At 45.9% G+C, this 21,575-nt stretch overlaps 1 protein-coding gene across 4 annotated transcripts in view; it reads right to left on the minus strand.

Annotated features, from left to right (window-relative positions):
* Nucleotides 1–5,841: 5,841 nt before the first annotated feature.
* KLHL3 (kelch like family member 3) overlaps nt 5,842–21,575 on the minus strand; it is a 64,696-nt gene continuing 48,962 nt past the window's right edge. For all 4 annotated transcript variants that reach the window (XM_064458365.1, XM_064458368.1, XM_064458366.1 and 1 more), the window contains 8 exons: nt 21,241–21,390; nt 18,529–18,646; nt 17,022–17,219; nt 16,102–16,203; nt 13,269–13,397; nt 9,679–9,819; nt 9,325–9,468; nt 5,842–9,067 (listed from right to left, as the gene is read on the minus strand). In XM_064458365.1, coding sequence (XP_064314435.1) covers nt 9,039–9,067; nt 9,325–9,468; nt 9,679–9,819; nt 13,269–13,397; nt 16,102–16,203; nt 17,022–17,219; nt 18,529–18,646; nt 21,241–21,390 — 1,011 coding nt within the window. In that variant the 3' untranslated portion in view covers nt 5,842–9,038. The remainder of the gene's footprint in view (nt 9,068–9,324; nt 9,469–9,678; nt 9,820–13,268; nt 13,398–16,101; nt 16,204–17,021; nt 17,220–18,528; nt 18,647–21,240; nt 21,391–21,575) is intronic.

Consider the following 21,575-nt stretch of genomic DNA (forward strand, 5'->3'; position numbering starts at 1 on the left):
CTGTAATTTGTGACAAGCTATATATTAATAAACACTGGGTTTAACTAAGAATATATAAATTCAATAAACTAATGGTTTAGTTTCTTGTTAGATAAGCCAAACTATTCCAAGTATCTCATATGCTTTCAAAAATAAGCATGCTTTACAGTCAAGATACAGCAATTAAAAACAACATATGCAACAGTAACTGGACTGATTTTTGAGACATACCATTTCTTTAAGACATGCAGTCCACAAGTCCATTCACACTCTGGGCTCTTGTTAGCTGCAGGCTTTTTAAATCTCTTCTGCCTTTTCTCCATCTGTTGGGTTAAGCCTGGCCCATGGTGCACCACAGCAGACACAGGCTAAGACATGGCCTGCAGCCTTTGTTCTTTGCAAAGCCTGATCTAAGGGGGATTTTAAGAACCACAGAACAGAAGACAAAGAGAGTGAGTCATGAACCACAGATCTCATAGGACCCTGTTAACTGGTGGTGTCTTGGCAGGGTGCAGTCAGACTGGAGGATAAAGGGAGAAGAATTACTCAAGAGACACAGCCAGCAAGTGGTTTCCTAACATCAGGTTGGGTGGTAGAGATAGGTCCTAAAATCTTAGAAACTTGTTTAGTGTAAGAGCCCTCAGTCATTTAAACCCTCAAATCTAGTCTGAACACAGAAAGTCAGTTTAGACAAAATCTAACACTCCTGGAATGGTTTTATGATGATCACCTTTCTAGGTAACCACAAATTAAGCATCCCAGGCTGTTTTCCATTAGTCTTAAAATTAGCTGCAACTTATCAACAGGAATTTTTCCGCTAACTAACTGAGGTCTGTTATCACTTCAGGTCTGTGCAGCTGCCTCGGGGGTTTCTGGGCACTGGGTCAAAGCTCCAACGCTCCAGCACGTGACATGTGCCCCGGGATGCAACTGCTACAGCCATGCGTTAAGGCATATGTGATTACATACCTCGTATATATATTATCACATCTAAAACTACACCAATAACATACAAATTGTTAGTTCATTAAACTTCCCTTACACGGGTGAAAAACATTATCCCATTCTGAATTAAATTAGAGCTGTCTGGAAGACTGTAGCACTATAGATACTGTCGTTTCCATCAGAGAAAATTCTGTCATGAAAAAAAAAACAAAACCCAGAATCCAGAGTAACTTGGCAAGGGTGCCAGCCTGGGGGCTGGGGGGGGTGTGTGTGTGTGTGCTGCATGCAATGTTTCATGGTTATTAAGGCCTGATCTCTAGTTTGGCTCAGGTGCCTGCAGCTCCAGCTGGAAGGGCAGCTTACTGAGCTCCCCCAACACATCAGCAAGGTGACTTAGCCAGCACAGGACCCCTGCAAAGCTGGAGGCTGTGTGCCATTCACGCCAGAGCTGGGTGGTACTTTACAATACATACAATAGGCAAAATGTTCCGGGTAGAAAAGTTGCAAGGGGGCAGAATGGGGCACCAGGAAGAGATCTGGTTGTGAGTAAAGCATAAAGTAAAGCAGAACTTTCTGTCTCTGTGCGTCTCAGATCCACGTGACTTTCCCAGCTCCTCTGGCAGCAAAACACAGCCCAGTAATTTCCTTAGGTAGATTCAGGAAAGCTGCGCTGCGTGGGACAAAGCGCAGGGCAGAAAGAGATGCCCCTTCCTAGGGGAAAAAGGAAAGAAGAAACCAACATGTGTACCGGGTTGTAGTGCAATTAAAGATGTCTTACGAACAAGTGCAGTTTTTCTGATGTTGCCTGCACAGGTCTGGCAGCTGAGACTCACCAGCAGAAATTGCTCGTGCAATTTCTTTATAAAATCTTTAATAAATATCAAATAAAGACTTAGGGTTTGTTTCCGTCCCCACACAACTCTGACCTCAAGCACATGATTTAAATTATACTTCAGCATTCGTCCAGTGGGACAAGCTCACCATTGGGTGAGATAATACTGTAGAAAGAGTAGAATGTAAGGAAGTATAAGGACATTCAAAAATAACTTTTAAACCTCTCATGCTTTAGAGAAGAAGAATAGATCCTTTGGGACAGGCATTGTGCATCCTTTAAAGGGTCCCTTTAGAAGTTTCACTGACTGAAAAAGAGACTATAACATTTTAAGGCCTGTAATTTGCTGAGCAATATGGTTAGCAGAGTCTGTGGATGTTTGCAATGAAAGAACGGGAATGAGAATACTGGTGATAATATAGTTTGTAAATCAGGGCCAAATCAAATACATCGAGCTTCAGCAGCTGTGTCAATTAAATCTCATTCAATTTGCTGAACAAGTCCGTTAACATTAATCACTTTGGCAAATTTCTTACAATATTTCATGTCACTAAGTAGTTATGTGATTTTTGTGCTTGTTTACGGTGCAGAATAACATTATATGAAGCAATATCATTAGTCACTGAGCAACTGCGGGATGCTCTAGGAACCCCTGTGTGGTTCACGGCAACATTTCTGTAGTGGTCCTGGGCCTCCTACAGGCTATTTTTTTACAGAAGCATCCAATGTATTTTTCTTTTTTAATTGCAGTTATTCTTCACCATCACGCAGCACCCTCAGTATGGCCAAACAACAAAGCGCCAGCCAGGGGAGAAGCAATTTTGCCTTCTGCAGCCCCCACATCCACGTCCCATCTCCAGGCCACATCATCATTGCTTGGAAAAAGGAGGTTTTGTGCAAACCACCCACTGCAGTTCCAGGCAAGGGGATGCAGGATATACCTATTTGGCCATATTTGTTCATTTGGATCTACAATTAAACAGGTACATCTCTTATCCGATGTTTGCAATTTCCATAGCTGAGATTGTTTTCTGCCCTACCTTTGATTCCGTTTCTGGATGAGTCATGTCCCAAATTATACAGTATCGCTGTTGCGGAAGAGGCGTATCTCATCCCAGGTTATTTCAAAATGCCTGCTACCCAGCAACAAAAAGGGTAGCTGTTTTTCTGAGCTTGGCAACAGCATCCTGGGCTGGGGCACCCAGCCTGAGAAACATGTGGGTGCAAGGGAGCCTGCAGGAGAACAGCAGGAGCGAGCACCACCTCTGAGAAGTTCAGGGGATCAGCTTGCTTATTAGAGAGAGCACTGGGGGTGGGGGAGGTGTCGTGTGTGCATGTCCGTGCATAGCAAGTGGCTTTTAGCACACAAAAGTCTCAACATCACCACATCAGCGATGCCCCCTGGAAGCAGCCCGCCTGCAAGCCAGGAGCACGGGAGCTGCACGGTGTAACCGGCAGAGAGAAGGCGGCACCTGGCCTTGGTGGTCTCACACGTGCTGCCCAGCGCAGCGGTGTGGGGAGATACCCGGTTCGGTCAGGGACCACAGCCGCTCTGCCGTACAGCCCCGCTGGGTGAGTTTTCCCCGCATTTCCTTTCCTCTTGCTTTCCTTGCTGCAAAAGCGCGTGCCCTTCTGAGGCGGATGAGATAAGGTGGAGATACTGCTGTAAGGTACTTGCGCTGGCAAGGGTGAAATCTGGGCTGCAACACGTGCCAAAAGATTAAAATGTAGGATGAAAAAAGAAAAAATTACAGTAGAAAAAATTCAGGCAGCAAAATCAAGGTAACAAGATTTCTTTCTCTATTGCAAAGGACTTTCTTCAGCTGCAACTTCATGGGTTTGTAGATTTATCAGTTTAAACATTAATAAAAAGTGGCGAACTGTGCAGGAGACAAATAATTTTGAAACAAAATAAGGAATAGTTGCAAAGTCCACCAGCTGCACAGAACAACCCGCAACACATCATCACCTGTGTTCATCAGGCGATTAAGTATCAGGATCCCACACAGTAAATTTGGCATCATACATTGTTATTAACAGACGAGGCATGAGGAGCATTTCTAGAAAACCAGAGCACCCAGTGAGCTGTATCGTAAGCATAAGACAAAATGAGTTGTGCTGTTAAATGTCCTGATCTTTCCAGCAGTGTAGGAAATGTGTTACTTTGTGGTGTTAAGAAACACTGAGCCCATGGGGGTAAACTCTCCTTTTTCATGGTTTCTCTTTCCCCAGTCGCACTCACCAAAAGGTCCCGTCTTCTGCCATCGATGTCCCTAACCAAGGGCTTTCCCACCCCCAAGAGAAATGCTCTTCTCCAGCAGCCCAGCAGCCAAACAGCCTTAAACTTCCCTTGGGAAAGGAGCAGCCAGACCCCAGGATTGCATCAGAGCAGCATCTCCTCCAGCATTTGGACCTCTCGGCATCAGCACGTGTGAGTACCACCACCCCACTTCAAAGGACTTAAAGTAAACCCAAGGTTTGTATTTGCTGTAATGAAAGAGGGAGGAAAAAAGCGCCATGCAGAGCGATGGAGACTGTCCCTCGCTGTCAGAAGCCAACAAAATCAAAACAGAGCCAGAAGAGTTTCATTAGTCCAGTTTTAATTCAAATTAAAGGATGGGGAACTACAACGTGATTTTCTTTTATAATATAAATATGCCAGTGAAGAACGTTTCTTGAGTCATTCATCGCACTGGACAAGAGAATTACTTTGGAAAGTCCTTGGTCCTTCATACTCATGCAAAATATCTTTAATTTTAAAAATTAGCTTAAACAGTCAACCCACTCATTACATTATACTGTCAGCTATTGAACCAACAAAGTCTGTTTTACAAAAACAAAGAATTTCACACCCAGGTAAATTATTTCACAATCATCCATTTTTCTTAAAGGGTTTTTTATACATAAAATACACAAATTAAAATTCTCGATATTTATTTATTGTCACTGTAGAGGAAAATAATTTATAAAGCCATAAACAAAGATACAGGCAGAGAAAAAAGTAAATTAACTCATTTCCAGACTATAATGTCTAACACAGTCCCAAACATTGTAGTTTGAGCAACGAATTATGCTCATGTAAGCATGATTAGTGGACATGATGTTAAGCCAAGGGGGCAACTGCTTTGATACTACATTTTATTAGGAACAAATCCCAAAGATTAAGAACCTGCTGCATTGATCTGTTGAACCATCATGTTAGCTTGATGAATAGGCATCGCACATCGCTGGATATTAAGGACTTTGGTCTCCAAACACTGCAACGAGAGAACAGTATTAAGCTTTCATGGTGGTGTCATGCAAATGTTGCCAAGTATATTTATGGTAATTACAGGGCTGTACACATCTGTACAAAAAAAGTATTTGGATAAAGTGAATGAACCGAAAATTGGTTTTAATCACCCCCAATTTATCTATTAGGCACAAATGGAAAAGATGGACTTGATTCAAACTTGTTTAAACAACAGATTGCTCGAGGCAAATCTATTCTGCTTGACAGGCGCTTGCCTGTTTTGCAAACCCAGCAGCGTGTACCCACACGCGATGCCGCTGGGTTTTGTGGGTGCGCATCCCCGGGGATGCCTTCTCCGCGAGAGCAAAGTCACCTTTGGGAAACCCATGGCCAGAATCCCGCAGGGGGTCAGCGCATGGTGAGCCCCAAAAAGGGCCGACAGCAGAAGAGAGCTGAGGAAAGCCTTCATAGTCACAAAGGACCATTGCGAGGGAGTAGCCTGAGTTCGGTCTGTAAAGCTTTTACAAAGCCTCCCGCAATAACTTCACTGGTTTTGGCAGCCTAGGGGGTTTTGCACGTGCTGTTGTGGGCATGACATCCTCCATCTTCAAGCAGCACCATGCTCACGCAGGAGATGAGAAATGAAACCGCTGAGAGATGGCTTCTTCACCAAGCTGACCGGGAGGCAGACACATGGCACCAGAAAATTAAATTAGAGTTTTGAAACTGTAAAATAACTAATTATCTAAGAGCGTACTGGTACTGAGGTAATGGATTTTAATTTCTTTCTTAATGGTGAGCCCAACATTGTCCTTCTAATCTGTTAGAATCAACATAAGAACGATCCCAGATCTTAGTTACAACATTTAATTTCTTGTGCAGAAAACATAAGGATTCACACCTACATCGTGGCCAGCAAAAACCGCATTGGAGCGTAAGAATTAGATCCAGAATTTAACAGAAGTGTCATTGATGACCATAAAAAGCAATCCAAAAAATTATTTAAAATTGTCTTATAAAAATATTTACAGTAAAATTTGTTAGCACTAACGCTACGTTTTCAGTCCTAGAAAAAGGCAATCTTTAAAGGATCCGGCTCAGGTGCTCAGAATTAACAATACAAACATGAAACCACACGCCAAAGACAGACAAATTCAGAAAGCATTTCGAGGAGGGGGGGATACAGCTGGTTTGTCACGCGTTACGGTTGTTCATATTGCATAGCTGGAAAACGAGGTCACTTGACTTGCATAACACTGCAACGTTTGAGAAGGAAAGAAAGAAACGTGTCATTTGCCATCGAGAAGTGGCTGCAGCCAGGAACACCGTCCCTCATCCCCGGCAAGGGCTGCAAGTCCTAGCCCTGTCCAGCAAGCCGCAGGTCTGGGCCAGCAGAGGGCAGAAATGCCATTTTACAATAGCAGAAAAACAGCAAAACCTCTTTTCCTTACAAGCAAGGAAGGTTTATAGAGAGATATATGTCAGGGGAAAAATTATCCATCTTTCAGGTTAATTCACCTTTTACAACGTCTGACAAACAGCAAAAATTTCAAACTTGCATCTTTCTAGCACTAATTACTAGTTTTTATCTCTAGCCCACATAAATTCCTAGTCTCTGGCTAATATTTGCCTTCACTCCAGCAACGCTACGAGTGAGAGGTCAGTCGGTAACCGCTTCCAGCTATTGAGCTGCAGCTGGACTACACAGCAGTTACTTAGCTTTACGTTCCCTGCGTCTGTACCAGCCTAGCGAGGGCCGTGTGTGCCCAAATGCCCACCCTTGTCCAGTCGTCTCACCCTGACGAGAGATGCTAACTCTGACCAGAACGCTTTGCCTGTCCCATTTTATCCTTTATTCCCACAGGCTGCATGGAAGGGAAACACCTTTTGGTGTTTGCTTTTGGGGAAGTGAATTTGAGTCAGCCCAAACCAAGGCGTCGTCTTGCTTATATCACTGTAAAGACACATCTCAGGACTCTGACCTGAAGGCAGCCGCAGTCAGGGATATGCTCCTACCAGCCTCAATAGCTTTTACAGCAAGCAACACCTCGTGAAAGAGCAGCATGTCATATGGTATTTTGGCACGTTTCACTGCAGATTGTAGAACTCAAAGCAAAAGGTTTAAGGGGTATTATAGATAAGACTAATTTTTTTATTATTATTATTATTTTCAAGACCTCTGAGCTGACATACAATGGAAGGACAGACATCAAGAATAATACTGCCATTTCTTTGGACAGTTTGCTTTTGTTTGTAAAAACAAGAGCATCCAGAGAGGAGTGGGTGCTACCTAATGTTCCCCGGGAAGGTGAGCCCCCTCTGTGGGAGGTAACACAGCAAAGGTAGGTGCTGCTTCCCCCACAGTGAACAGGCACCCATCTTACAAGGACCATGTCAACTCCAGCACTAAAAATCTACTTATTTACACAAGTAACCCACTCCTTTACAAAAGCTGCACAAGGTGATGTAGCCTTAGAGCCCTCTGAAATAAATTTAAGTATTTTTCTTTTCTACTGTAGAAGGTTACATGGAGTCTTCTTGATAGGAGATCCGTGGAGAAAGAAACCAGCAGAACAGCAGCGGTACGTGCTGGAGCTCAACAGTAACATGGGCAGATTCTGTCCCACAGGCCAGCTGCCCGCTACAAAAAGCCTCAGCTGATCTACAGAGGGAAAAACAAAAAAAAAAAGAAAACACAACCAAAAACCAATCAAACAACAAAAAAGGAGAGAAAAAGTATTTTTCTTCATTAGTTCCCCTTAGGTGGGGACCTGTTGGGAGTCCAGCCCAGTATGCAGAAGCATTCCAGAGCTCACAAGGAGACACAAAAAGGTATTTTAAAGTCAAACATCATCTTAAACAGAAAGCTTTAGGAATTCGGGATGTAAGCAAGGCAGCTACATTCCAGCTGGATCTAGATTTGTCTGCTTGGAGTAATCTTATGAATTCTTCGTACTAATAAAGGAACGCCTTCAGTATGGGCAAGATTAAAATAGCAATTACAGCGACAGTGATTATTAGTTAATCTCTGCACGCAGAAAGCATTAAAACACTGCAGGTAGCATTAAAACACTGCAGGTATTTTACCTTGCTCATTAATAACAGCATGGGTGACAGAGGGTCCTTGCCATATGTAATGTCTCTACATTAATGGCACCATAAGGTATTTCTTAACATCTGAATGCTCTATTATGAAATGGCATTGAGATGCTGGACAGGGCTAGAACTGGGGCTTTCAGCACAGCTGAAATGCACGGGTTGGGAATACTTTCTAGTCAAGCAACATTTGTTTCACAGGAGCAATAAACCCCATCGGAGCAGCACATGTTTTGTGGGGTTGGCAAAGTTTTGCATGGTTCAGGTGCTGAGACTGCAGCCCCAGGGAAGGCACTGCCCAGCAGGTCCCATCACGTACAGCAAACAGCATTCATGGCAAGTAGAAAAATCGCATGGTATTTATTTCCACCGTACGACAAGCATTTCAGGGATACATACAGCAGTCCAGTGGCATAGACAAATGTATGACTGAGACAGCGTCACACTCAAGCCAGAGCACCCTGTTCCAGTCTTTTTCTGCTGTTTTCTCAGTTGGTACTCAGACATTTCCACTGCCAGTAGTAAAGTCCACCCTCTAGGCACAGTGAGTAAACAGTTCAACTGATTATGTGCACGGAGCATCAGTAGTGAAGAAATCCAGAAGTGTTTGATTTTACTCACATGCCCAAACGTAGCAGTTTTGTTTCACAAAAGAAATTCAGTGCCTGCAGTTCAAGCACAGTGTTTATCTCAGGACGCTAGCCATTGAGAAGAACGGTTGATTGCACCACAGATAACAAGCAACACCTCGTGTCTAGCATGGAACGTGTCCCCAGAGGGATTTTCGCTTCGCTACACAATCCACCGCAGAGCAGATGATGTTTGTAACGTATCACTTGTCATGCTAAGACGTTAACAGCAACGAGATGGGTCAAGTCAGAGGTCAGTCATCTTTGCAACACCACCTAGCTGGATCCACTTCACTTCTGCTCCTCCCGTCGGCTTGATCATGTGTCACAACGGTTTGTGAATCACAGCCACACCTGTTGTAAGAACGGACAGACGCACACAGTTATCATAGGAGCAACTCCTGGCTTGTGGTGTGGCTAAAATCATCCTGCAAAGCCAAAGACCAGCAACAGGCTAGCAGAGAGAGACGTATCTAATATTTCTATGAAACATTCCTCTACTAAAAGCCACATAAAACATACAAAAATATAAGAGTAAAGCTTCGGGAGGCACAGCCCTCAAGTTTATGAATGACCCCAAGCTGCTGCCAGCTCTCCCACTGACTAATTACCTGCATAACTTCTCCCCGTGCTCATGCTGGTTGGCAATAACGTCCACTTGTCCGTGATGGGGTTGTAGTATTCCACCGAGGCCAAATTACAGGAACCATCATCTCCTCCCACCACATAGAGGAGACCATTCACCGCACACACACCTCAAAGCAGAGCACAGATGGTTAGACACGGGCTAATTCATCCCCCACAACACGTCGCTTGCCACGCTCTAATTCATTCCCAAGCACACACCTCATGTTCCATTTTTATCACTTTCTTACAACACTGATCACATCACTAGCACATTAGTCACATTAAAAACCACAGAGACAACTGCAACCAAACATCACAGAAAGGCTTATTGTGGTTACCTGCATTTCTTCTACACATATTCATGTCTGCTACTTGCTTCCAGGTGTTTGTTCCTGGATCATAGACTTCCACACTCTTCCTTACTAAGGGACCATCGTGCCCCCCGGTAGCGTACAGCAGCCCACTGAGAACACCAACACCTGCCAAACAGAGTCCCGCGTTACCCAAATGTACAGGGGAAAGGGTTGCGTGTCCCTGGGTCTATTACTGGGTATTGCCTTGGCCTCTCCAAGGCATTTCCAAAACATGGGCCATGTGTGCCTCAAGATCACCTGGGACAGGGTCAACTCTCCACCCAACCACCACGTGGCACTAGAGCAGACCTGCGCAGAAACAGCTGGCAGATGTCCTGTCTTTCGGGGCTGTGCCCCTTCTCAGGTAGATCTTAGTCTGACTGAGATCAATAGTCTAGTCCTATGACATTCATCTGCCTTTATTCAATCTCTCTGGACTGACTTGTTCTCTTTTCCCTTTACCTCCCTGACCACTGCATCCCACCCAACCTTGTCCCTATCTGCCTGATCTTTTCTGCCATGGGGCCCTTTGCTTTTACCTTGACTCCCACTTCCAGAAGCTTTATTTTTGCTTTTCCTGCTGCCTTTGTGCCACATGGTTTCATCCCTTGGACATCCTTCCTCTTCTCAACAACTTACTGGCTCCAGTTCTAGAGGCTGCCACTGGGTTCCTCTCCCCCAACTCCTGCCCCCAAACATGGCAGCAGCACTTGGCACAGATAAGCTGCCTCCAAGGCCACCTTCCCAGCCACTTTCGCAGGCCCCTGGCTCAGTCTCTAGGAATGTCAGGGATCTGAAGGATGCTTCTGCCTAATATTAATTAAAATGTTCACCAATCCATGAGAGTTAAAACTTCCAGCAACATATCTTCATTAATAGGTTCAAAGGCCTCTATTAAAATTAACAAGGTGGGATATTAGTGAAACAGAAACATAGATCTGAATTGCATCATTTCAACCACAGGCATTAACCAGCAGGACGGCCCCCGTGCCCTGAAGAGGGACTCGTGCTGACAATTGAGGGAAAGGCACCGAGCTGCAAAGGCATGCTCAGGGAGAAGGGCCCTGCCAGTGTAAAACCAACAGGTTTTCAAGTTGGCCCCTGTGCAAGTATCTTTCCTGTTTGCCTCATACAGCACAGGGAAAGGAGAGCACAGGAGCAGCGCTGCGATGGTGAGCTGGAAAGCAGGCACTGCCCATGCCCAGCAGCTCCCATGCCACAGCAACATCTCCTGGTGGTGTGTCACATCCCAAAAATACAATGTGTCACATTGCTCTGAGTCTTCCCATGGTCAGCAGGAGCATGGATCACAGCAGCTGCCATGTTCCACCTGCAAGACAGCAACACAAGGCAGGGAAGGAAACCATCTGAGCATTATTGTTCCTCCCTCACCCCAAAACAGGCCAGCACCTAACTGAGACTGACTGATGAACTGAACTCCAGCAGGCACACCACTCTCTGGGGGACAGGAATGCTGCCACAGGTCTATCACCATCACCTCTCTCTTCTTCCAGTTTTCTTAACTTGCTACTGCTGGGTTTGGCTTTGACCAGCCATCTCTTGCTGCACCAAGGGGTGTTGAAATTCCAACGTGACATTGGGATTCACGGTTCACCTGGAAAACACTGGTAACTAATCTCTAACTGCCATAAATCTCCACCTTACTTGGTGAAATTCTCGGTCTAGTTGAGGTATTCCACCATGCACCATCTAAGAAGAGCAGAACACGTCCCAGAGTATGTCCTGGTGCCTCCCAGTTGACTGGGGAGAGGGAACTCATTAACTGGTGAGGAAAGCCTACCACATCTGAGCCCAGCAGCCTGGGTTTGCAGTGCCTTTGCATGTGACTATAATCAGCTGTTAGCAAAAATTTTACACTTTTAAGAAATCATTTCAACAGTAAACTAATTTAAGCAAGTAGGAGAGTAAAAAAGTTGGAAACCCTCTACGGCTTCTCCACCTAAAACTGCGTCCCTGTGCAGCGAGGCAGGGCGCACACAGGTGGGACGCCCCTGCCAGGAGGGGAAATCCCAGCAAACCCAGCACTGCCAGTGCCCGCACATCCATACAGCCCCACTGCCTGGATCAGGGTCACCCCGGGGACTCGGGGACACCCGTCCTCACCTCCGCTAGATGTCAGCATCGGGACGGCAATGCCGGCAGCTCTGAGCGCGGCTTCATCTATGGAGCTGTACGATAGATCACGCTGCAGCACCACTTGCGACAAGTGGCACTGGGCAGTCCCCTCCCCAGTGCCTGCTGGAGGGGCATCTGAGTGACAACCAGAGCTTGAGGAGCTCAGCTTTCAGGTTGGGAACAGAAAATTGCAAGATTACTTGGCAGGCAAGCAAGAACGTTCCTAATACTGGACTTGCCGTGTGGAGAGGTACTTGCAAAGCAGAACTCAGAGCAGAGTGTTTCAACAAAGAAAATTCACTAAAATCCATCTCACTACAGGCACAAACTGTTTTGCCATGTTTCAACATGCTGTCAACAACATGAAATACTCATTCTGTTCTCCTATAAGGTTGCATTGAGCTCAGTTTAAGCATCAAGCTACTACAAACCACTTCAACTGAATTCAAACCAACAGCGTGTAACCATATTTGCCTCACCTGGAGTTACGGAAAAAGGTATTAAAGTGAGGAAAGGAAGGCAGTGTGTAGAGAGCAGTCTCCCTGTCGCTCAGCTCAGAAGGAAATTCCCACCACAGCTTAACCTGCAGGGTCACTTCGGCCCACACGCCTCCGGGCTCAGCTACCTCTGGGCAACTGCCACTTGGGCTGTTGTAAAACAAGAACTGCACAATTTGACATCAGGGAGGACCCACTGACCATGCTGAGCAATAGGACCAATATTGTCACATTCCCTGTCTTCTGAAGAAGATTTAAAATACAATGGGTAAGAGTTTTTATCTCTTTCAGAGAAGAACAGCCACAGACAAGACAAGTGCCTACCTGGCCTAATGTCACGTACTAAGTCAGAAATCATCAAGACTAGAATATAATCCTTTTTTACATGTCCTTTCCTCCAATCCTCCAGATCACCAACTCTTACCAGAAAAAGGTACACTAAAAACTAGCTTAGCAGGGGCAACCTGAGATGAATTTTGTTACCTTGACTTGGTCTGCACATCACCCAGGGCAGGTGTGCTTTGTGCTGCAAAGCACCCACTGGATGCTTGCAGAGAAGATCCAAAAGGAAAATCCATCTGACAACCCCCAAATGATAGGAGAGGAGAGGAGATGACGCAGTTTGGCTTTCCAGTCCCCAGCTGAGCCTGCAGCTGCTGATTTGGAAAGATAATGCTTTGCTTACAAGTGAGATGCATCTGTTAGCGAGGCTACTTAGAAACACTGAACATTATTTCATTATTCCAGAAATTAATTTTTATTTGGCAGATTTTAACGAAGTCAGGAGAGCTGCTGAGAGCTTCCAAGCAATTATGCTTTTTCCCCTCACGGGAAGGAGGGGGAAATAACTGGTTGCAATGCCAAAACACGCTTCTTCCTTTCCATGAGCAGAGGAGAACCCAGCAATCATCCACGCTTAAGAACACATCTCAGAGCCAGTACCTGCACCGCTGCGTCGAGTGCTCATGTCGGCTACGTAGGTCCATTCGTTCGTGGCTGGGTTATACTGCTCGACGGTACTAAGGCACTGACGGGACGCTCCATCATAACCCCCCACAGCATAGAGCTTACCTGTAAGAGACAGACCTTGGCATCGGCATTACGGCTATGACTGATTTATGTTGCCATCACACCTGACAGCCCCAGGTGAGGACAGATCCCGGCTGAGGGAGGCCCTGGGAGATGTGCCTAAACCTGCTGGGATGTCTGGGGAAAATCCTACCAAAAGGATCTGAAGTAAACTCACAGACAGGCGGGATTGTTTTTAAAGCCGTTAAAGCTGTCAACTAAGACAAGGAAATACACGACACAGCAGCTTAATTAGAGGCCAAAAGCCCAGAGGGTTTTCCAAATGACTTGTTGGCCCAGGAAAATAGATGACATCAAAGCACATTCCACTGATCAAGTGTTTCCTCCTGTTCAGGTGCCACAAGTATGCTGTCAGAGGTTGATACCGTACATTAATTATAATAACACATGAGCAATAAATATGTAATCGCCTCTTGTGTTTATATAATACCTGCATGGAAACTTAGACCTGATTTTGAAGAACCTGGGCCAAATCGAAACTAACCAATGCTGCTAGCACAGCTGAGGCCAGCCTGCTCACTCATGCCAAGTGGTCACAACACAGAAGATACCACAGGAGACCCTCACAGCATGGTGTATCGGGCCCTTTCTTCCTCAACTCAGTGAAAGCTGGACAGCATACACCTTAGAGAGACTGAAGAAACACAGTCAGATGGCACAGTGCTACACCATACGTGAAACAAGGCCAATGACCCACCACGTCCTCTGTTCGGAGACCTGCCTGATAATCTCTCTTTATCTCACTGTAACATCTATCAGCTTATTCTGCATTTAGGCAGTAAACTCTCCAGGCAGAGGGGGTTTCTTTGTGTTTCTTTACTAGACCACATAGCACAAAGGTGTTCTGGTTCTAGACCAGGCCTCCTAGACACTGCAACCACCATCAATAAAGTTCAACAAATATGTAAGAAAGTCTTAACCCAAAATTTTGTACAAAACCCATGGATAAGACCAATTTTCAGTCCATAACAGCAGAGCCTAGCCACAAATGAGCTCTGCAATTCTTCATCATGAGACTCCCACCAACAGTTATCACCTACACTCTTTTCCATTCTCCTGTTCCCTGGATGTTTGCGAGGCTCAAAGTATAGGCCAGCTCTTTTCTTTCTCATGGTCCAGCCTCTGCCCCCTGTTCTCCCTCAGCTCTACTCATACCTTCCTTGGGCTGTGATCATTATGAGATGTTTGCGAGGATCAGATTTATGATTGTGCTCCTTCTTCTCTTATTTGTGCTGTTGTTTCAATCTGCCTGGTGTTAGTCAGTGAATCAAGGCAAGAGGGCCAGACAGAGCAAGACAGGATAAAGTTCCCTGGCTGGCATAAATTATTAGATATTTTCAGTACCCACAGACATCAGATCGATCTTCATCATGTTCAGATGAACACTGTGGATTAACTGCAGGCTGCAGCTTGTTCCCTACACCAATATGATGAGCTCTCTTTCCCCATCACATGCCCTTATTTTTTATTTTTTTTAATCATGGACTACAACATGTGCAACACTTATTTGCACTTTTAAACAAAGCAAAGGAGAAGGATTTCATATGTCTACGGTAGAAAACCTGCACATAGAAATCCATCTTGGATATGTACTTAACAATTGTTCCACATTCAAATGACTGACCCACTTTAGCAAATCCCACTGACTACCAGCAGCCCAGCACTTCACAAGCATGGGCCAATTTTGAAGTGGATGCTTCTTAAATATACAAATTTAGCACAACCACTGCTATTTATTCTGACTTTATCTCCCTCCCTCTTCTCACATAAACACATTTCATGTACATAAACACATTTCATGTATTTCCCATGCACACATGTCAAACCAAGCCACTTCAAAGTGCAGTTTATAACAGGGCTTGTGCCAGCGGCTGCTCCGCACTGCACTAATTGGAAACTGCTATGCCATGCCAGGGACAAGGTCAAATAAAACCTTTCACTTGCTTCGGAACTGATTTTGCTAAAGGAAGGAAAGGTTCCTACTTAAACTGCTCTTTCTCCTGGATCCAAACCAAGCTGCTCAGTTCCAGCCCACCCGAGTTCGGTGCTGACACATAGGTGCCAACAGCCGCCGCGATCCCTCCAAGCGCCCTCTCCACCCACCCCGCCTGCCTCGTTCCCGAGCTGCTGCAGCACCAGCGTTTGCTCTTGTCAGTCCCTGCTCATTTATGAACCACAGCACATCGTGCCGTGCGTGCCGGCAAGCCCAATGTCAATAAAAGGAGGTTTTAGCATTCCTGCCAAACCACCAGCTTGGGGCTGTGGGATGAACTATGCTCCTGCTTCTCTCACCGAGTAGATTTTCTGTGATGAGTACTCCATCCACGTAATGTCTGCTGCTGGCAACAGCATACACTGCACAATACCACTTGCTTTCACCAGCAAGAAGCAGCCCAGGAAGAATAAGGATTCAAAGAAACCTGGACACACCTAATGGCATTCACAGGAGGCATTGGCTGCTCTGATAGGGGTCTGAGATTCCTGGAAAGCTACAAATGATTTTTCACTAAGGTAAAGAGGAGAATGGACAAAGCTGCAGTGATTATGTCATATAAAATAAATATTTAACAACTAAAGACAGTGTAGAGAACAGTTCCTGCAGTTCCCTCCTACTGCACTTAAACATTCAGGCTTCTGTTTGACACAGTAACGTTCGCTCAATGGGAATGGCTGCCGATTTTCTTACCCTCGACAACTCCAACTCCAACACTGCTTCTTCTTGTGTTCATGGGAGCCACAAAAAACCATTCATTGGTTTTATAGCTATAGGCCTCAACTGATGCCAGACCTAGTTAAAAAGGGGATACACAGGTTTTCTAATTAAAAAAAAAGAGAAGAAAAAAAGATTGGTGTTGCACTTTCATCTGCCTTCCACCTCCTCCCAAGCCCGTAATTCCCCCCCACACTCCTGCAACCCAATTTTCTCGTCCTTTGCCTTTCAGACTGGGGGAGGCACATCAATGCTACTTCTTCAGCAGCTGGAAGAATTGTTACACTATGGCCCCTGCACTGGGAATGCCGCCCCTCCGATGTGCTGGGGACACCAAGGTGAAGCAGTGTCCAGATTCCAAGCCCAAAAAATCCCACGTCCCTTCAAGCATTACAAAATGTCTATGCAAAGGTTTAAAATTCCCCCAGACCCTGTTGCATGGTACTCATCGCCAGCTGAAAGAATGAGTTTAGGGTTTAACCAAGCGGCAAAGCTCCACAGCAGAGGCGTGAATCTAAACTCGCAGTTATGTCAAGATAAATCCCAGACACGTGAACCCCATAAGATGACTTGCTGGCATTTTATTCATGTTGCTATGAAAAATTTAACTAAAACAAGGAAAAAACCCTTTTCAGTCCAGAACAAGCATATTCGTATAGAGAACGAGACTGAAAGAACTAAAGGAAAAAACAAGGGTGAGACACCTCTACAGTTACTGCTGGGTCAGAACGTGCATGAGGTTAGTTACAACACACAGAAAAGCCAATCTCTGGCTCTCTCTACAACATCATAAAGGAAGGGTGCAGGGACCTCACTAAAGCTCTGTTGTCTATGCAGGGGTCTCTGAAAATATTTTTTCGGGTCAGGCACTGCCTGATTTTTGCTCAGTCACCTACCAGTGCTGCCATCAAAGCCGCCCACTGCATACAGGAGATCATTGAGCACAGCTGCGCCTAAAGTGCTTCGCCTTTCCTGCATGCTGGCTATGGACGTCCACTGGTCCTTCACACCATTGTACACATCCACCGTCCGTACCCTCAAAGATCCGTTAAAGCCCCCGACAGCATAAACATTGCCAGCCATAAATACCACACCTGATAAAAGAGAAGAGAGATTTTAGGGAGGTTTTGCAAACAGCTTGGGAAGCAAGTGTCATCAGGCGTCTGTCGAGGTGTGTAAGACAGCAGGGAAAAGCAGAATGTGGGCAAGTCTTTGGCATCTTCTGCAGGTTAAGAGCATTGGAGCGAAGCATAAAACATACGTGTCATATGGAAGGTGAAATGCACATAAATACACGGCAACATAAGGCACAGATGGATTTCACACCTGAATGAGTAATTTTCTGAGCCAGAGAGAACACCAAATGGTGATCCACATTCACAACCCTCTCAGATGTCTTCAGACTCCCAACTTACAGATCTGCTCTCCATCACCCACTCCTCAGCACAGAGAGGGACTGACTCAGCTCCTTTGATTTTTCACTAGGAAACCAGCAAGTAAAACTGGCTCCCTGTGGGCTGCCAGGCCAGCAAGATGGGAGGAGGGGAAATACTGATGGAGGAGCAGCCGGGAGAAAAAGGTGATGAAGGAGAGACAGTGGCTATGGCGGGCAGACAGGCAAGCGTAGCCCCTCTGGAGGGCAGGGCATCCACCTAGACGAGAAGGATACACGTGCATGGAAAGACGAGGAAGGAATGGCTGTTGTGATTCAGCCCCTGTTGGCAACTAAACACCACGCAGCCACTCACTCCCCCCACCCCTGTGGGATGGGGGAGAGAATCGGAAGAGCAAAAGCAAAAAAAACTTGTGGGTTGAGATAAGAACAGTTTAGTAATTAAAATAAAATACTGATAATAATTATAATAATAACAATAATGCTAATATAATAAAAAGGAAAAGAGGGAACAAATCCAGAAACACAAACGATACAACCACCCACCACATGCCGACCGACGCTGCCTGTCCCCGAGCTGCGATTGCTGCCTCCCTCCCCCTGCCAGCTCCCCCCAGTTAACATACTGGGCGTGATGTTACATGACATGGAATATCCCCTTGGCCAGTTTGGATCAGCTGTCTCAGCTGTGCCCCCTCCCCTCCCGCCTTCTTGTGCATCCAGCAGCGCATGGGAGGCTGAAGAGTCCTTGACTAGTGTAAGCACTGCTTAGCAACAACTAAAACATCGGTGTGTTATCAACATTGTTTTCATACTAAGTCCAAAGCACAGCACTATGGCAGCTACAGTGAAGAGAATTAACTCTATCCCATGACAATGGCAAAAAGAAAGAGCTGCTTGAGGCTGGGAGCATAGAGGAAGGCTGAAGGGACAACTGAGGACATCCAGCCAGCCCTGAAGAGCTGCACTGAGGAAAAAAAAAAGAAGGTTGCAGGAAAAGTTCCCATTACCTGCTCTGCATCTCCTTGAGGGAAGCTCAGCAACCTGATCCCACCGCTCCTCCTCAAAATCATAGCACTCCACACTGCGAATGGCTTTGGGCGCTTGCCCACCTACCACGATCATCACCTGGAGAGGGAAGATGAGAGCTATAAAACCTGAGACACCAGCCTGGGAAGCTGCTCTCTGCAAAGAAACCATCGGCACAACCAGGTCAAGAGCAGCTGCCAAAAGCATGCTGCAGGCCCACCAAAAGCCTCTGCAGTGAGGGGGGGAAGTGATCGCCAATTTAATGCATGCTAAATATGGCAGCATCATTAACCATTCCTTACTGTTTCCAAGGTGGGCAACCTGCCCAGCTCCCCATGAAACACAAAACCGCTTGGCACCATGGCACATGCAAGACTCACTGCAGAAGTATTTTTAAATGAAGACAACCCCAGTGTAATTTCCAGAGCCAGCCCACTGTTTAGTCATTATCTCCATGGTGGTGCTAAAAATAACCAATGCCACTCAGCAAATAAAACCTGACAGCTGTGTTGCCACCTGCGGGGAGGAAAACACTCGGGGAAATCACCAGGACTATTAAGACCCGGGGTGTTGGGCTGCTGAAGGAAGCTTCATTAAAGTTTTTGGCTGCAACTAGTATTGATGCAAATCCAGTAATTAAACCCTAAATTCCTTACAGATAGATCTTTGTGAAGGCGATCAAGGGCAATCTCAGGAGCGCAAGAACCACTCTGCCAGAGCAGGCTAAAGGCCCGTCCAGCCCCAGACTCCGTTCCCAGCAATGGCAAGCAGTGGACACTGGTGGAAAAGCGAGAAGGCCTGGACAGCAGGTGGTGTGATCCTTCCCACATCTGCCCTGTCTGCCACCAGAAGACAAACTCCCCCATGGACTCGCTGACTTGCCCAGGGGCAGCGGTCCCAGGAGCCTGCAGCGCAGCACTCGAGAGCTGCCCATCGCTGCTGACCCCAGCTGAGCACTGCAAACCAACGCATGCACAGGCAGCAGCCAAAACACCTGCACCTACAAACAGCTGGACCTGCGCTTTGTTCTGAACACATTTCCTTCGACCCTCCACAGATGTCAAGAGGGAGGATTCACTCCCCTTATCACAGCAAATCGGCAGGAGCAAACACTACCCAAGACAATCTGATTTTTACAAGGCCAAGGAGCTAGAAGCAAGATAACGGGGCTTCAGTTATAGTGAAAGAATAGATGAAAAACTGGTTTCAGCCTCTGCAAGGCAGCTGTGAGTAGCTGTGGGGATAAGATCGTCACCTGAGGTCACTTGGGTAACGAGCTCAACTCCAATCACAGTTGCTATAAAGGTACAGAGCTAGACAGCAATTTAAAGAATTTGGAGAGTATGAAAATAGTGGACTGTTTGATCTACAAAGATGAGAATGTGACATTAGAAAGCAAACAGTCTAAATTAGTAGCCTGACTGCTAGTTGTGTAACAGTCTTCCATGGAAAGCTGCAGAGCTTCACACGATTACAGAATTAAGAGATTTCACAGCAGTTAGTAAGCCCCCATCAGCGGGACCAACAGACCAGATGAAAGTTTCTCAGTAAAAGGATTGCTGGAAGATCATCACCTCCTCCCCTTTCTTTACAGTTCAAAAGAAAGGAGGAGAGACCTGCAGAAGATTTGGGTTTGTACTCATAGGTCATGCTACAGAAGACGCTGAGAAACTCTGATCTGGCTGGTTCACTGTTCATTTTATCCTTAACTACTTCACTCCTTCAACAAGGGTCACCTCAGCCCTTCATGATACTCCCAAAGCTATGTTATACCAACTTCATCTCAGTGCCAGCAGGCAGAATGGACAACACACCGACACACTCTGCAGAACCGCAATTTCTCAAAGGACAGACCAATATCTAAACATCTGAACAGTGCCTCATAGCACAGATCTCAATACACCATCCCGCAAAGCTCCCTATGATTTGTGCTTAGACAAATAATACACCGTGGTTTTGATGTCCTACAATCTCCAAAATGCCTATTAATAACTTCAGCAACAGTCTGTCGAGAGACATCACGCCAAACTGCATTTATCCCTGGGCACAGGGAAAACAGTTTGTTGTCATTTGTTTCCTCACTAATGAAGTGGTGGCCAGAGCATCACATGCCTGCAGGATAAATGCGAGTAACAAGGACTATTTATTCAGTAGCTGCTTTGAGTTTATTGAAATTTGCTTCAGGCTTCCTGCCCACGGGTCCCGGTGCTGTTGTTTCCTGCTTTCCTGGCTTCTGATTACGGATACAGGAAAAGGAAAGACACCTACTGTGACCCTCCTCAGCAGGGCTCCATGACTGTGCTACAAGTCAGCAGAAACCTCAGCCAACCCTGCGAGCCCTACAGGCAGCTGCCTGCAGCCGCTGCCGCTCCACGGGTCAGCAATTCTCAAGCCACAGCTCCAGGAGCAATAGCCGTTCACGAAGCCACTTGTGGCTGACAAAACGTTTCAGGAGCAGACCCTTGCCCCTGTGAGCAGAGAGGTTGCTTCTCCTAAAGGTTTATCAAAGTTTATCCAACTTAATTACATATCCTTGGTGGGCATAGGCAATACCAGAAGAGGGAGTAAAACACTTCACAGGACTACCATGGAGTTAGTGAGGAGTAATGTGGCAAGTATAGAAGCTCCTTTCAAAGGGAGAAAATGCCACCAGTAATATGGTGTGAGGTGACAAAGCGACCAACTCGGCTTACCTTTGGCAGGCTAACGGGAGTCCTTGGCTTAGTTCTGGGATTCTTTATCAGTTGCCTTTGATCCAGAGGAAGCAAATGATACTTCATGGCCTCGATAAGGAAGTCTTTACAGGTGTTGTTATTCTTGATTAAAGCTTCTTCTTCAACTGTCTGAGAACGTGCACACATGAAAGATCAGTTAGACTGAAGTACTTGGTGGCACAGCTCACAAGCATTGTAGAAAAAACATGAAACTTGGAATTCTCTTCCAAAGTACCAACATAAAAAAAAATGCGGAAGGCAAACACAGACTTCCAGCTCTTCCCAAAGAAACACATGCAGTAACATCCGAGCTT

Source organism: Phalacrocorax carbo, chromosome 8, assembly GCF_963921805.1.
Source record: "Phalacrocorax carbo chromosome 8, bPhaCar2.1, whole genome shotgun sequence".
In the NCBI taxonomy this organism is placed as follows: domain Eukaryota; kingdom Metazoa; phylum Chordata; class Aves; order Suliformes; family Phalacrocoracidae; genus Phalacrocorax; species Phalacrocorax carbo.